Source organism: Vulpes lagopus, chromosome 3, assembly GCF_018345385.1.
Source record: "Vulpes lagopus strain Blue_001 chromosome 3, ASM1834538v1, whole genome shotgun sequence".
Taxonomy (NCBI): domain Eukaryota; kingdom Metazoa; phylum Chordata; class Mammalia; order Carnivora; family Canidae; genus Vulpes; species Vulpes lagopus.
The window spans coordinates 94567295-94583721 of NC_054826.1; the positions used below are offsets into that span (position 1 = coordinate 94567295).

The 16427-nt window shown below is 55.2% G+C and overlaps 1 protein-coding gene across 5 annotated transcripts in view; it reads right to left on the reverse strand.

Annotated features, from left to right (window-relative positions):
* GTF2IRD1 (GTF2I repeat domain containing 1) overlaps positions 1-16427 on the reverse strand; it is a 110252-nt gene that overhangs the window by 75184 nt on the left and 18641 nt on the right. For all 5 annotated transcript variants that reach the window (XM_041748079.1, XM_041748080.1, XM_041748076.1 and 2 more), the window contains exon 2: positions 534-662. In XM_041748079.1, coding sequence (XP_041604013.1) covers positions 534-656 — 123 coding nt within the window. In that variant the 5' untranslated portion in view covers positions 657-662. The remainder of the gene's footprint in view (positions 1-533; positions 663-16427) is intronic.

Consider the following 16427-nt stretch of genomic DNA (forward strand, 5'->3'; position numbering starts at 1 on the left):
ACAGGGGTGAAGCTAACTGATGCCAGACAGATTCTAACACCCGCCTACCCTCTGTCGAAGAACATTCCCCCAAGAAAAGGCTACAGGAAAATGACGGTATTATTTCCCCATTTGGGATAAACTACTACAGGTTGAGGTATGTAGGTAATCGTGCCAGAGGAATGATGTACGAGGCCCCATTTCTCTCTCCTGGGCCTGAGAGGCAGATCAGATACATCTCTTGCTGTAACATCAGGGGCTGCACCTTTCTCATGAACCACTGTCCCCACAGGTCTTATCCTTCTGATGGGAGGGATGAAATGAGGATGAGGGCTGAGGGGACCAGGGGACAACGGGCAGCACCAGCGTTTCTTTCCAGGGCTGGATTTTTACATACATGGCCTCACTCAGGCCTCCCGCCCCCCTGATGTAGGTAGGGGACCTGTGGCAGATGGGGACAGGGAGTCTCAGGTGGCTGATGGCCCCCCGAGGTAGCAGGGCTGGGACTTGAGCTCTGACGTCTGCTGATGTCCAGCATAGACAGGGGCACTCACCATGGAATCTAAGGCAGACACGAGGCTGGTGATGATCTCGTCTTTGCGGGTAAAGGCAGAGTTCCAACGGTCGGGTCCGCAGCCGTTGGCGGGAATGTCACAGCGCTTCCCCAACAAGGCCATGGTCACCTGGATGGAGCGAGGAAGCAGAGGTGGGCGTGTGCCACCACCACCCGCCAGGCGCCCAGGCACCCAGGGCTGCCTCTACTTCCCCGCGTGGGACAAATCAAGAGCTGGCCTCCCTTCCACTCAAGGGGTTGCATGCATGAAAGCATTAGCGGCCCGCACGCAGCACCATGCACTGAGGAGTGTGCTCCATGGCACATGCCCAAATCTGCAACACCAGGGCCAAGCCCAGTACCATGGCCAGTCTGCCTGGCACTCAGCTGCCAACTCACCCCCGCACTAGCTCTGGCCATGGCTCTCCGTCGCTCACACACCTTCCATGGCTCCCTACTGCCCACATTAGCTCGGGACTCCAGTCCCTCGGCGAACTCCCCCTTTGCACCCCACGCTCCAGGTACTCTAAGAATCACCATCCCCCAAACATACCCACGTCCCTCATGGCCCTCCAGCTGTCACAGGTTCCACTATCCCTGACCTGACCCAGGTGCTGGTGGCCAGCTCGGGGGCTTGAGAAGGGAGCAGGGCTGCAGGCCTCAGAGAGACTCTGTGGATCCTGGTCTCCACTTCCTGCGGGTGGGGGCACTGGGCAGGCCGACAGCCATACCTGGTGTCTTCAAGGCTGCCAAGCCCACAGCTGCCCCTGGACCGCAAGCTCTGTGAGGGCAGGGACAGATTTGCCTGTCACTGCTGCACCACCAGGGCCCAGCACAGGGCCAGACGACGTGTGACAGGCCAGGGCAGAGTGTGGTCGAAACCACAGACCGTGAGTCACAAAATCGGTGACACAGAACAAGTGTCAGAGTGCATCACACATAACAAAGTGAGAAGTGTCCCAACTTTAGGGTTATGGAAACATGTAGAGGAATTAGGAATGCCCTCGAGCTTGGCTCTGGCCTCAGGTCTGGCCCGAGTCTGCTATTTGGCTGTGAATAAATATTGATTTTAACAAATGTCCAATCAGTAGCTGGCCAAAATGTGAATTGGGTTCACTTCTAGATGTTTGCAAAATTTATTTCTTCAACCAGGTTGTAATTTTATAAACGTTTGAAGTTCACAATATAAAGACCTGCCGAAGGCATGACAGGACGGTTGGGGGACATCCTAGTGGGCCGACAGGCAGCTGGCAGCCACCGCCTGGGGCCTCCTGCCCCATGAAGCCCACCTGAGGGCCTGCCGTGTGACCAGCTGAGAGGTTTGCCTGCCTGGGGGCCTGACGGCTCCTCCCCTGCCTTCGGCCACCCCTCGAGCCATTCCCAGAAAGACCTCAGCCTGCCAGCCTCCCAGCCCAAATTGAATCAGGGCAAAGCCAGAGGCACCAGACGGCAGGGCCTCTGGGTCGCCCCAGACAGCTGTTGGCTCCTTCCTGCAAAGTCTTAATCCATTTAGGAAGGAACCAGGGACTCAGAGGCGGAGGGAGGGAGGGAGGGAGGGAGGGAGGGAGGGAGGGAGGGAGGGAGGAAGGGGGGCTCGCCTTGGGCTAGCCCCTGAGTCCTTGTCCGGGAGGGAAGGTGGGTGCACCTAGGGAGGCAGGGGGGAGAAGACCCTCCTGCAAATGCCGGGGGGCCTCAGGGAGGGGGGCAGGTCCCTCGTGGCTGGAGCTGCTGTGGCTGGGGCTGAGGTGCAAGAGCACTGGGCCCGGAGTCTGCCGGGACAAGAGCCAGGCCCAGGTCTGCCAGGACCATGCTGGGTCAACCCACCCCAAACTGTAGTTTTCTATGTTTGTCAGGTGGGGCTAGCTCTAACGTGAGGCCGGCAAGAAAACCACCCAATCAAAGCACCACAGAACACAGAACACGAGGATGAGAGCAGTTAAGTAGGAGGTAAGTGGCCAGCATGAACAGGACAGAGGCCCGGGGGCCGGGAGGGGAGGACAGGAGCCCCAGCCAGAGCCCCATGCACCAGGGAGCAGAGGCCAGGGCTGGGCAAGGCCAGAGGCACCCAAGTGTTGCTCTGGGACACCCAGGGAGGGACACGAGAGGCGTCACGTTGGGTGATGGGCAGCTGGCTCCTGACGCAGGGCACAGGGGGCGAGCGGCTGCCAGGGCCATTGGGTTCCCGGGTGGACAATGCCTGTGAGGGCCAGAAGGCGAGCAGGGAAGCCGAGAGAAGCCCCTCTCTGCCCCGACAGATACTTCTTGTACCTCCCCGCCCCTGGGCCTGCTGGCACTGACTGCTGCCCTGACCACGGGCGGGCTCGGGCTCCATGCTGGGCCCTCCTCCTCCCTGACCCATCCTGCCCCTCGCAGCTAGGCAATCTTTGGCTCCAATGCCACAGGCTAGTGACTCTCTCCCTTCTCTCTGAATGCGACCTGCTGCACCTTCATGTCTAACAAGGAACTCATGGAGCAGGGCGCCATGGCTCTGTCTGGGACCAGCTCCTCCCCAGCCAGCCACTGAGGCGCTCAGGCTCCACCCGGGGCCTCGTCCTGCTCCCTTCTCCCTCGTTTCTCAAACAATCCGGGGAGAATCCCACTTGTGTGGCTCCAGAAAGCACCTGATCTGCCCGACTCTCATCACCTCCAGGGCCACCACCCCACCCAGGCCACCATCCTCGCTAGCTCACCCCACGGCGAGGGCCTCCTCACCCTCCTCCTGTCCCTGTGGTCCGTCCTGCTGACAGCAGCCGAGTCAATCTCATGCCACTGTCCTGCTTAGAGAAGTCAAAATAACACCCCCCGAGTGTCTTGCCGTGTGAGCTGGGCCCACCTGCCTTCTCCAGCCCGTCGGCCCTCTTGCCTGTGTGCTGGGCTCTGGCTCTGTCCTCCTCCTGTCCCTTTTATGCCACCTGGGTGCCCCTCTCCGGCCTTATGCCTACGGGACACCCCCACACCAGTGCAGTGGCCTCCTTCAGGTCTACACTTCCTGCCTCCCCAGCTCCATCAGCCCCATCACCAACATCTTGGGGCACTGTCCTTGGCCACACTGCAGTCTCACCCTCACACCGGCTTCCCATCTCTTCTCCCCTCACAGAACCTGCTGCAATCTGAAGGACTTGCTCCTGGGCTTCCCCAGTGGGACTGTTAGCTCTGGGAGGCCGGGGCCCTGCCTGCCAGGTGACAGGATGCCCACTGCCTTGCACGCCTGCTTGGGTTCTTGTGGGCATACAGCAAATGTTCGGGGGAACTAGCCAGTGTGACGCTTGGCAGGAACCAGGACGGTCACAAGCTGTAAGCAGAGTGACCACTCGGGGCTTGGAAGGCTCTCAAAAAATAAAAATAAAAAAAGAGGCCATGTGCAACACTGCGGGTCTGGATGTGTTTGGATCATGGAGGAACAGTCCAGAAACTGAGAGTGACAGAGGCTGCTGGGTCAGTCAGGTGTCCTGCTGATCCTCTGCGTGGCTACAGGACCCACAGCACCCACAGCACCCACAGCAGCAGGCCCATGGCCACCTGTCTGGGTGGAGCTGCAGTGTGTGTGTTACCGTCTCTGCTTACATCATCCTCCTTGGCAGGGACAAGGAAGGGGCTTGCCCAAGGCCCTGGCCAGGGGGTACCGGGGATGAGGTCTGTCTGCCTGTCTGTCCTCAAGGCCACTCCCATCCTTCAAGGAGTGGCAGGAGGACTGTACTCACACTGGGACACGGGGAGCAGAAAGATCAGCTGACTGAATCCACAGCTGATGCATGGCGAGGGTGACCCACTTGCCCTGGTTTGCCAGGAACCTTCCTGAGTTTAGAACAGAAAGTACCCTATCCTGGGAGATTCCTCAAGCCCAGGCAAACTGAGGCAGGCAGTCACATCATGACACAGGGACCAACAGGCCCAAATGCCCTTCCCAGAGGCTGAGAATGAGACGGACAGACAAGAGAGCTTAGTGATGGACAGTAGGGCCTGTCCTTGGGTCCCAAAAATCAATTCTATCTAATCAGGTAAGAGACAGGCTTGGTGGCTCCCGGGGGAGGGGACAGGACTGCCTTCTCCAGGGAGATCTTTTTTTTTTTTTTTTTTTTAAAGATTTTATGTATTTATTCATGAGAGACACAGAGAGAGGCAGAGACACAGGCAGAAGAAGAAGCAGGCTCCCTGCGGGGAACCCAATGTGGGACTCGATCCCAGGACCCCAGGATCATGCCCTGAGCCAAAGGCAGATGCTCAACCACTGAGCCGCACAGGTGCCCTTCTGGGGAGATCTTGAGGAGGGAAGGAAGCCACTCTCTTGACCTGGCCAGAGTCTCGTTTTATGAAGCACTAAGAGACAGAGCTGGGGAGGGTGAAGATGCTGGCTGCCCGGTCTGCAGGAATACTGTGTGACACCTGCCCCATCACTCTGCACCTGTGAGAAGGCATTAGCCCAGCTGCTGCCAACACCTGCCTCCCACCCCCAGCCTCCTGGGCCCCACCCCCTAGAAGCCCTGAGGTGACAGGTCAGCAGCAGGGCCAGGACACTGTGTCTTTAAGTTCCCCGGGGGAGTCTGACCCGAAGCCAGGTACCGCCTGGATGATCTCTGGGCACATTTCCAGCCCCAGCATCCCGATTCCAGTTTCCGAGCAGCTCTGCTCTTCCTGCCTGCTGCCCACCTCCCCACCCCTGGCTGGGGAGTCGTCGCCCAGACAGTGGCGGCTTTGCTGGCGACCGAGAGCTGGAGGCCAGCTGGGTCTCTGAGCCAAAGATTAGTGAGGTGCTTGTGTGCACGTCTGAGTCACTACTGCCCCCACCCAAGGCAGACCTGTCTCCCATGGGGAGGCACCCATGGGGCTCAGGCCCAGAAAGCCCACCCTAGCCGGCCCTGGGGCCAGCACCAGCAGCTCAGCCGGGGTCTCTAAGCTCCAACACCTTGCACTGGGTGCTCCAGGCCAGCTGGAACACTCATTGGGGGGTGTCCTTGTGCCTGCCCTTTCTGCTGCCCATGGCCTGCAAGCCTGGGGAGACAGGTGCTTGCTCTGGCGGGTACCCGATCTCTTGCAGTGACATGTGGCCCAGCAGAAGTGAACGTGGCTGATGCTGTCAGGAGGCGGGTGAGGGGTGTGCCAGCAAAACGTCAAGGCTGCAGAGAAACCTCCCAGCCCGGCCCATTTAAACCCCCCTCCCCAGGGCGCCTGGATGGCCCAGTGGTTGAGCACCTGTCTTTGGCTCAGGTCATGATCCTGGAGTCCCGGGATCGAGTCCCACATCAGGCTCCCTGGATGGAGCTTGCTTCTCCCTCTGCCTGTGTATCTGCCTCTCTCTTTCTTTCTCTGTGTCTCTCATGAATAAATAAATAAAATCTTTAAAAAAAGAAAAAACAAGAAAACCCCCCTCCTTCCCCACCAGCATCTGGATGCTCCCTCATCCAAGGGTTCAACCCTCCCACTCTGCCTTGTCTCCGTGCCCTGCTTCCACTGCCAGCTCCCTCCTCCTCTCCCAGGCTGAAGGGCCACCCTCGTGGCCACTGACCAGCCATCCACCAAGGCCCCCTCAGACGCTGCTGTCCCATTGTGAGCACTCTGACACCGGTGACCTCTGTCCAGTGAGCAGGCAGGATGGAGGCGACTCTGCCCACTTTAAGGGCAAAGAAACCAAGACCTGCGGGACATTCCTGTTCAAAGGGAAGGACAAAGCCAGGATGATGTTTGGGACATCTGACACAACCAGTCTCTTTTTCCTCCTACTTGGGGTAAGACCCCTAATTCTGAGGCCTGGGGCTCATAGTGGAACCCCAGGTGCAGTGACAGGCCAGCAGGGTGGCTGAAGAGACCCATGCAGCTGGCCATGCTCCTGGCTGGACGCCAGCAGAGAGAGAGCTTGTGCATTCGGGAATAGGAGTCCAGGTGCCAGTCCTCCACACCGTGGGCCCAGGGGCTCAGAGCAACCCACGGAGGGCACCTGAAGGGTCCAGATCTCAAACAGAAGTGCCAAGGAAGTGGGGCTGGCCAGCCATCCAGGGACCCGGCTGCCACTCTCCCTGCCAGGGAACCAGCAGAGGGGGAGTGAAGGAGGGAGCGACAAGGCCCAAGTACCCAGGACTGCTTAGACCCTGATGTCTGGCTAAGTCTCCCAACAGCCCTCGTTTTCCAGAGCAGGATTTTGAGCTTCGAGCACCCTGCTCACAAACCCCAGAGCCAGGATGTGCAAAAAGGCAGGATCTCTGCTCCTATCATCCAGACTAAATCCGGGTTCCCCTGATGCAGCCTTCAACAACCTCCCTCTGGGATGCCAACAGATCGGTGGGCTTGGCCTGGCTGGCAGGGCAGGGCGGCGCACCCAGCACTCTGCTTCATTGCATATGGAGCCCAGGTGGGTGCAGGCAAGGAGACCCCAGGAAGGCCTGTAGGAAGCTGGCCTGTCCCGACCCCAGGACGCCTTCCCTGGCCAGTGGCCCTACTGGGAATCTAGAGATTGCTCTTCCTTTCCCCTCAAGTCTGCTGGAGCCTAAATATGTGCGTAAGGAATCAGGAGCATGAGTGGGCATCTGTGAGTGTGTCGGCGTGAGGGTGCAGATGTGATGGTACGTGTATCTGAGAGAGAAAGCACAGTGGGGGAACGGATGGGGGTAAGAAACGAGACAGGGTGTGTACAACCCACAGAGCAAGAACAGGCCCCCTACCCTGGCCCCGGCCATAGTGACAGCATGTGGCACAGCCCACCAGGCTGGAGAGGGTCACTTGTCCCCATGGGTTTGGGACTGAACCAAGAAACCAACACCACCACTCTCCTATGACCAACGCTTTTAGGGAGTGGTAAGCTGGGGGCCACCCAGGGGCTGAGTCTGCTCCAGGCCCCTCCGAGTCAGGGAAGTAGGCGCCGCTCCCTTCCGCCTTCCCTCCCACACACTTGTTGATCCCCAAGGGCTACACGAGGTGTACATCAGCTACCCAGACGGGCCGTCCTGGGACAGAACAGAAGCACACTCCACCTGGCCGTCAGCCTGCAAAACAGCTCAGCAGACCTGAGGCCCGGCTACCGCTCAGGAGGCCCCAGGCAGGATGCTTCCCTGGCCTCCCTTCACCCCAACCTGTTTACTCAATCCTCCTGGGAGCCTGCCCTGGGTTAGGCATACTTGGAAACGACTCAGATGGCCCCACCTGCCCTCCTAGTGCTCACAGGGCCAGCCTGTCCACAGAGAATTATCAGACCATGAAATGAGGACAAGCGGGGAAGTTTGCCCTAGCTACAGAGCTTGACATGGGAGAAAGGGGTTTGACTCACATCTTCTGTTGATTTAACTTTGGGGGAGTAGGGAGTCTCCAAACAAGGTTTCCCAAAGTTGAAGAATACTGAGATGGGTTTTGAAGGGTGAATAGGAGTTCTCTGGGAGCACAAGTGGAAAGATGATTTCTGTAAATAGGGAAGAAGCTTGGCTTGTGGACATACAACCTTCACTCCATAAGTAAAGCGAGGTGTCTGTCTGGAGGGTCAATCCTAAGATTAGAGTGGGTGCTCAGTGGCCTTTGCTGGAATGGAATGAGGGGCGGGGGAGGGGGGCAGTGTACCTCCAGGCTTATCTCTGTCCCAGAGTGTGAATGCTAGCAACCCAAATACACATACACACTCACACACATGCACGTACGGGTGTGCACACAACTGTGCTCAGCCTAAGTCCTCCTGGGGCCCATCCAGGCACAGTGAGTACGGGGGCAACCCTCACAGAGAAGATGCCAGCCCAAGCTCAGGCAGGAGAACCCTGCCTGGCACGCAGACAAACATGACACAAGCCTTGCCCTTGGGGGGGCCACAGTCCTGGCCAGCTGATTCTGCCTCTGCTCCCAGCCTCACTCTCCTCCCTCCAGTGCTCCCCCGCCCCCAACAGCCTGCAGGCCTCTAGCCATGCCTGTTGGCTGGCTTCTGGGACCCAGCACCTCTGTGTCCTCTCTAAGAGACACCCCTCCCCTTCACCTGGCTCACTCCTAGCTGTTGTCAGGGACATTGGCGCCTCTGGTCCCGACCCTCCCAGCTGGCCCGCTGCCCCTTGGCTGGACACCCACGGCTCTTTGCTCCCTCCCTGCAACTCCACCCCCACCAGGACGCAGAGGCATCTGGGCCCCTGTAAGCCCACGACCTCCACCTCCTATGTGCCACCCCCCCACCCCCAGGCCTGCTGAGAACCAGCCTGGTGCACAGAACTGGGCCAGGAAAGGAGGAAAGGCGTTCGGTGGGGAGGGGCCGTTTATGCATGTTTGGAAGAATCAGGAGACAAGAAGAAAGTAGGTGGGGAGGTGGGGGGTACTCTGGACAAGGGGCAGCACTAGTGAAGGCGATGAGCCAGCAGGGCAAGGTATGGGGGTCCCCGCGGAGGCTGGGAGGGGACTGGGGGCTAGACCAGATCCCTGAGCCCTTTCAACCGAGACCAAGGTCAGGTACTAAGACTGTCCAGGAGGAAACACGCAGTGCTTCTGTCCTGGCCTCAACCCCAGAGCCTGGGCCTGCGCTCCAGAGGGCTCTGCTCCAGCCCTGCTCCAAGGGACAGTAGTGTGCAAGCCTAAGAGGACACATCCCACCCAGAGAATGATTCTGCCCTGGGATACCTTCTGGGTGCTCAGGCCCCTGGAGTCCACTAGGCAAACAAATCCCTGTTCTGGGCCCCTGGGGGCCCTTTCTCTGGCATGTCCTCCGCCCGTGGTTTTCAACATGACAGCAAATTCTGATACGTCTCCCAACAAGTGGAGACATCCACTTCCCCTCCTCTTGAATACGGGACTTAATAACTCACTTCTAACCAAGAGAGTGCTCTGGCACTCTCCGCCACGTGACCTCCAAGGCCAAGTCCCAAAAGGCACTAGGCTTCTCCTGACGACACTCAGCATGGGAGCTCCGAGCCCACACGTAAGCAGTCCAGCTATCCTGAAGCCACTGTGACGGACAGGAGGATCTAGCGACGCCTGGGGAGACCCTGCTTCTTCTCGCTCCAGCCATCAGCAAGTAAGATGTCTCTGAGACAGCCCCAATCTCAGGCATTTTCTGACTGCGAGTGCTGGAGACCATTGGCAAGAACCGTCAGGCCGAGTCCAGTCAAGCCCCAAACTGAGAGATTAAAATATGAAATGACTGCTGTCAGACACACTGAGAAGGTTGGGGGTACTTGTTATACAGTGATGGGTAACCCTACAGGCAGATCATGCAGTGCAGGTGCACCTCCAACGGGCAGCTGTTTGGGAGGGTGGCTAGAGCTTGGATAGATATTTGGGGTATCACATGCATGCACTCAAGGGCGCCCCAGGGCAGACATAGCTGAATTGGGAAGAGGGGAACCTCCATTTGCCCTCCTCTTCCTAGACAGCATTATTATGAGCCTGTGTCCAATAATGGCTGCTCTAATCTGCTCTTAGATGGGCACCTGGTGGCTCAGTGGGTTAAGCATCTGCCTTCAGCTCAGGTCATGATCCTAGCGTCCTGGGATCAAGTCCCATATCGGGCTCCCTGCTCAGCGGGAAGTCCGCTTCTCCTTCTGCCTACGTCCTTCCCCCTGCTCGTGCTCCTGCCCTTGCGGATGTGCTATCTCAAATAAATAAACAAAATCTTTAAAATAATAATTTGCTCTTAGAAACTCATGGTAGGCCCAAAAGTGGCCCCCAGAAGACACTCATGCCCTAATCCCTGCAGCCTGTAAATGTCACCTTAAATGGAAAAATCACTTTTTACAGATGTGATTACATTAATGACCATGAGGGACGCCTAGGTGGCTCAGCAGTTGAGCATCTGCCTTTGGCTCAGGGCATGATCCCAGGGGTCCTGGGATCGAGTTCCACATTGGGATCCCTGCAGGGAGCTTGCTTCTCCCTCTGCCTGTGTCTCTGCCTCTTTCTGTGTGTCTCTCATGAATAAATAAATAAGATCTTCAAAAAAAAAAAATCAATGACCATGAGATGGAGAGATTATCCTGGATTATCTAGGAGGGCCCTAAATGCCATCACATGTATCCTTGTAAGGAGACAGGAGATCTGACACACAGGGAAGAGACGGCCATGTGAAGCAGAGCAGAGAGGATCTGCTGGCCTCGGGGAGTAGGATCCACACGGCCACAAGCCAAAGCATGCCAGCAGCCACCAGAAGCTGGAAGAGGCCAGAGAGGGGCTCTCCTCTACAGCCTCTGGAGGGAGCATGGCTCTGCTGACACCTCAATTTTGACTCAGTGGTCCTGATCTGGGTTCTGGCCTCCAGAACTGGGAGAGAATAAGTTTTGGTGGTTTTAAGGCACCATGTGTATGGCAATTTGTTATAGGAGATGAATCTGGGACACCTTCACTCCTCACACCCTAGCCCCGAGTTCTGGTCCGCGTCCTCAACTGCCCTGGACACACATTCCTCAGCTCAGACCTCTAAAAAGCTCAGGCCTGGGTTTGCCAGAAAGTTCACCCATCCCTCCCTCACTGGAAACCCCAGCACCAATCACTGTAAAAAGGGCTGGATTTCTCAGGATGCCAAGGGAACGCCTCTGATCCAAGTCTCAGTGCCCTAAGAACCAGCTGGGCGCAAGAGCCAGTGGGGAAAAAAAAAAATGCACACAACCACGCAAAAGGCAAAGGCAAGAGCACACACCACCCAAACACGGCCCCCGCACCATCCGCCGCCATATGCTTGTGTTTCTTGAAAAAGAAGCCTGAGAGAACAAACAAAAAAGAATATTCTCCCCTGGGGGGTGGGGGCATCTCTCCTCCCCAGGAGTCCCCCCCCATATTTCCTCTCCTCTCCTGAGGGCTCCCCAGTGGGGATGGACGTGCTCGGAGCCCTGAAATCCTGCCGCCTCCCCGTGTCCACCATCACTGCAGCTGGCGGAGAATACAACAGGCCAAAGCCCTGTCTCCCACTTCTATCTGCCTGGGAAGGATCCAGGCAGGGCAGCCAGAGGGGGTCTTACACCAGCCACAGTACCTTGGAAGGCAGTCCAGACTCAGTCAAGACACTGAGCCCCACCTCCGCTCTGATCCCTTCTCCCTGCAAAGAGAGCCCTCACTGGGTCCTGGCATCTAACGGGAGAGGTTCTTGGGGCAGTGAATCTTGGTGATTCTCTATCGCTTAGATGCAGGCAATCCCATTCCCCCACCTGGGATTGGTTTAAAGAGAAGCATATAACCTCATTCTGGCCACTGAGACTCAAGGGGCTTCTTGGAAAGTTCTCCTCGCTCTTAAAGTGTGCCTGAAACCAAGGATGCCCTCCTCCTTCAACCATGGCATCACAGGAGGACCCTAATAGGAGGCCGCCCAGGAGGTGAAGCCATCACACAGAGGGCAACGGTGTAGACCATCAGAAGAACCGGGCCCTTCAGGACTTGAAATTGACCACCTCTGGGCTTCAGGTGAGATGATAAATGTTCAATTTCTTTAAGCCACTTTTTTTTTTTTTTTAAAGATTTCATTTTTAAGCAATCTCTACTCCCAATATGGGGCTCAAACTTACCACCCCAAGATCAGGAGTCATATGCTCGCTCCACCAACTGAGCCTGCCAGCTGCTCCATTTAAGCCCCATGCAATGGAGGTTTCTTTTCCCTGTGGCTTTATATACAGGTATATTCACAGGTAAAAAACTCATCACACTGGACCTCACACTTTTTTTTAAAGGTTAGAAACCAAGTGTCCTAGTAAGTCAACATCTACTGGTTATCCATTTGTTTGGGTGTCCTGGTCTATTTTATAACAGACCAAGATTCCTTTTCCAATTTATGGGTAGAGAGTGTATGTTCCATTTGGTGCCCACAGCAAGAATCTAGGAGTCTGGGGCACCTGGGTGGCTCAGTCAGTTAAGCATCCGCCTTTGGCTAAGGTCATGATCTTGGGTCCTGGGATCAAGCCCCGTGTCGGGCTCCCTGCTCAGCAGGGAGAGTCTGCTTCTCCTCCTTCTGCTCTCTCTCTCTCACTCTCAAATAAATAAATAAAATATTAAAAAGAAAGAGAATATAGGAGTATGTAGCAGACCCCCACGTGACCCTCATCTCCCTTGCCCGACCCCTGCTGCTCCTTGAGGCCAAAGTGACCACTTAGGATGAAGCACCAGAAAACAGAGCTGGCCCCCCTGACGTCCCTGAGCTGGTGTCCAGGGCTGGGCTGCCCACCTCCAGATGTCTTGTTATGGGAGGAAACCAACCCCTCCCTTCCCAAGTCCTGTCTATCAGGTTACTTGCAGCTGAATACACTCTTAATGGAAACAGATTCCATGGTCTGGTCAAATTATATTCACTTCTGGCTCTATCTGAAGCCATAACTCTTGTTTTACTGCTTTTTTATTCTATCTTACTAGAGTTTGCGTTTCTTAATGCCTTTCTAATTACTTCTGAAACAAGGTATGCTACAAAAAATGAAAAGAAATCAATCTGATAATCTTTTAAAAGTCCTAGTGCTGGGCACCATTCAAGGAAAGACCTGCCTTCCAGTTAGTCTAATGAGAAGTTACTTAATTTCCCCAACCCCGCTCTCCTCATCTGTAAAATGGGGCAACAGTGCAGACCAATGTTACTATATTCCTGGCAGGAGCATGGGGGCAGGGGGTAAATAACATTAGTTGCAATGGACTCTATTCTTAGAGACCTGAGTCTCTACAACTCTCCTGATAAATGTCACCATCCCTCAGTCCTTGTCACTGAGGCATTTGTGCAAGCACCAAATAAAGCAGTTTGTCCTGCCACAGCCTCTTCACCTGCTTCCTTCTAGTGGGGCATGTGGAGACACAGAGGATGCCTGCTTGTCCCTTCCTTAGGTGGCTAGTGGTGTTAGAAGGTATTGGGGGCTTCATCCCATTCCTGGCATCCATCCCAGGCCAGAAGAAATCTCAGCTGGATGCTGCATAAAAGGACCCAAGCACAAACAACAACAACAAAATGACCCAAGCACTGGGTAAGGACTACAAGAGGTGGCTTATCAGATGCATTCCAAGTGGAAGAGCTTACAGCAAGATGGTAATAATTACAGTCTCAAAGAGATTTTTATACACCCATGTTCATAGCAGCATTATTTGCGATAGCCAAAAGGTGGGAGCAGCCCAAGTGCCCGCTTATGGATGAATGGATAAAGATGTGGTCTTTACGTACAACAGAATATTATTCAGAATACTACTATTTTTTCAAAGACTTTACTTATTTGGGGAGTGGAGAGAAACAGAGGGAGATGGATAAGCAGACACCGAACTGAGCATGGAGCCTGACACAGGGCTCAATCCCATGACCTTGAGATCATGACCTGAGCCAAAATCAAGAGTTGGACACTCAACCAACTGAGCCACCCAGGTGCTCCCCCCAGAATATTATTATTTTGAATATTACTATTTTATTTATTTTTAGTTTAATTATGATAGTCACAGAGAGAGAGAGAGAGAGAGAGGCAGAGACTTAGGCAGAGGGAGAAGCAGGCTCCATGCACCGGGAGCCCGACGTGGGATTCAATCCCGGGTCTCCAGGATCGCGCCCTGGGCCAAAGGCAGGCGCTAAACCGCTGAGCCACCCAGGGATCCCGAATATTACTATTTTTAAACAAGAAGGAAATTTTGGCAAATGTTACTACATGGATGAACCCAGGGACACCATGCTGAATAAGCGGGTTGCAAAAAGGCAGATAAGTACAATTCCACTTGTATGAGGTCCCTAGAGTACCCATACTCACAGAGACAGGAAGGAGGATGGTGGGTGCCAGGGGCTCGGGGGAGCTAGTGTTTACTGGGGACGAGTTTCAGTCTCATCAGGGGCAGATGAGAAAGTTCCGGAGACGGGTTGCACCGTAATGTCAATGTACCCAACGCTACTGAACTGGATACCTAAAGATGGTTGTGATGGTCAATTCTGTGTGATGGGTGTTTTACCCCAATTAAATAATAACAGCCACTTACTAAGAGTTATCTAGAAACACCCATGACACTAAGTCTGGTGATGCACATGGGTCTCCCCAAGCCTTGAGCCCATGACTGGCTCTTAAGTTCCAAGCCAGCCCCAGGCTCACTGGTGTCATAGCAATAGAAGTCACAGGGATACAGGCTCTGGTTCAACCCAAGAAAATATCTCCCAGCCAGGAGGGCTGTCCACGAGGAAAATAGGCAGCCAGGTAGGCATCGAGCTCCCCGTCCCTAGAGGTCTGCAAGTGGAAGTCATCTATTTGTCAAGACCTTTTATTTATTTACTTGAGAGAGAAAGAATGAGAGAGGGATTCCAGAAGGAGAGGGAGAAACAGACAGCCCGACATGGGGCTTGATCCCAGGACCCAGGATCATGACCTGAGCCGAAGGCAGATGCTTAACTGACTGAGCCACCCAGGTGCCCCCTCAAGACCATTAAAAGAAGGTCTGTGCACATTTTTTGAAGGACAGACTTCCACAAGGCACCTGGCAGGGGGTCACATGGGCAGCGGTCAAGGGACGCTGATGTTTGCTTTGGGTAGAAAGGCCCTATATGGAAATAGGACTGCAAGAGCAGGCTTCAACTACTTTGGGAAATAAGCTCTCAGTGCTTCAAAGTATATGATGTTGGAGTGTGTAGAGATGGATGAGCCCCTCGCCCAACCATCTCCACATGCATCTGGAGAAGCTGAGGCCCAGGGGGTCAGCCCCCACCCCAGATCACTGCATGACCCACGCACGTTTGCACCAGAACGCAATGTGCTCTCCCGTGTGCATAACTGCTATGCCAGTTGCAAATTCTTTCTTATTCACTGGCTAGGTCCTTTGGGAAACAAACTTGATTTCTTTGTAAATGGGCAACAATTCTAACAGTAGGCATCCTGGATCTAGAGCGGTGCCCATACATGCTTGCTTCCGGTGCATTCTCCCCAGTGGCTGGTCTGTTGAAAAAGACATCAGACGTGAACAAACCACAACTACCCACAGCAACACGGCCGAGTCTCTCAAATATGATGAAAGCATCCAGGAGCCAAAGGTCACACTGTAGGATTCCATTTATGTGCAGCTCAAACACATCCGAACTCCGAAGGTAGAAGTCAGGATGCTGGTCATTTTGGTGGGGGGGGGGGGGGGGGGTGGGAAGGAGGCATGAAAGGGGCTCCTGGGGGGCTGGGAATGTTCTGTCCTCCATCTGGGCTGTTACCTGGAGATGATTCAGTTTCAAAAAACTTATCAAGCTGTTGACTTAGAACCCATAGCTTTTTTTTTTTTTTTTTCAGTAAAAAGTTTTAAAAAGATGTCAGGTATGGGATCCCCGGTTAGGTGGCAGACAACAGGGGCGCTGTCCCGACATACCTAAAGAGGGTGAACCAAGTTCCCACCCTGTGACCAGCACTTTCAGTTCTCTCGCTTCATCCTGAGAAAACTCTCCGCAACATGAAGACTTTTATGTGCAAAGGCATCTCGCCAAAGCATGTCACACATCCGTAAATACACACCGCACACACACCAAAGGGAAACAGCAGACAATCCAAGCGCCCCATGGGGGGTGGAAGCGACGTTGGGGTGATGACTGGCCCCAGGTACCCATCTTGGAAGAGCCAAGAATGGTCCCCACACAGGCCGTGCACCTTGCTGGGCTGCATCCACAGCTGACCTCTCTTCCCTCTACTTTTCCATCTTTTGTAATTGATCTGAGCTAAGGACGTGTCATTTCTGCAATCTGGAGAGAAATAGCAGAAAGCTCAGGCCTTCCAGCCGCCCCGCCCCCCGGATAGGAAAGCAGGCCCGGCCCGGGCAAAGGGCAGACGCAGGGAAGCACATGCCTCCTGCGGCTTTCCTGGAAAATGAGGGAGGCCTCGGCCTTCTCTGCCGAGGGGTGCTGGGGGAAGGGGCAGGTCTGCGAGCTGGCTGTGGGAAGCTGGTCTCCTCTTAGTCCAGGGCTTCCAGAAGGTACGGCCTTATCCCCACGGGGTGGAGAGGGGTTCATGAAGCGGGGCAGCCTCCCCACAGACGGGGCTCCCCAAGGCCAGGC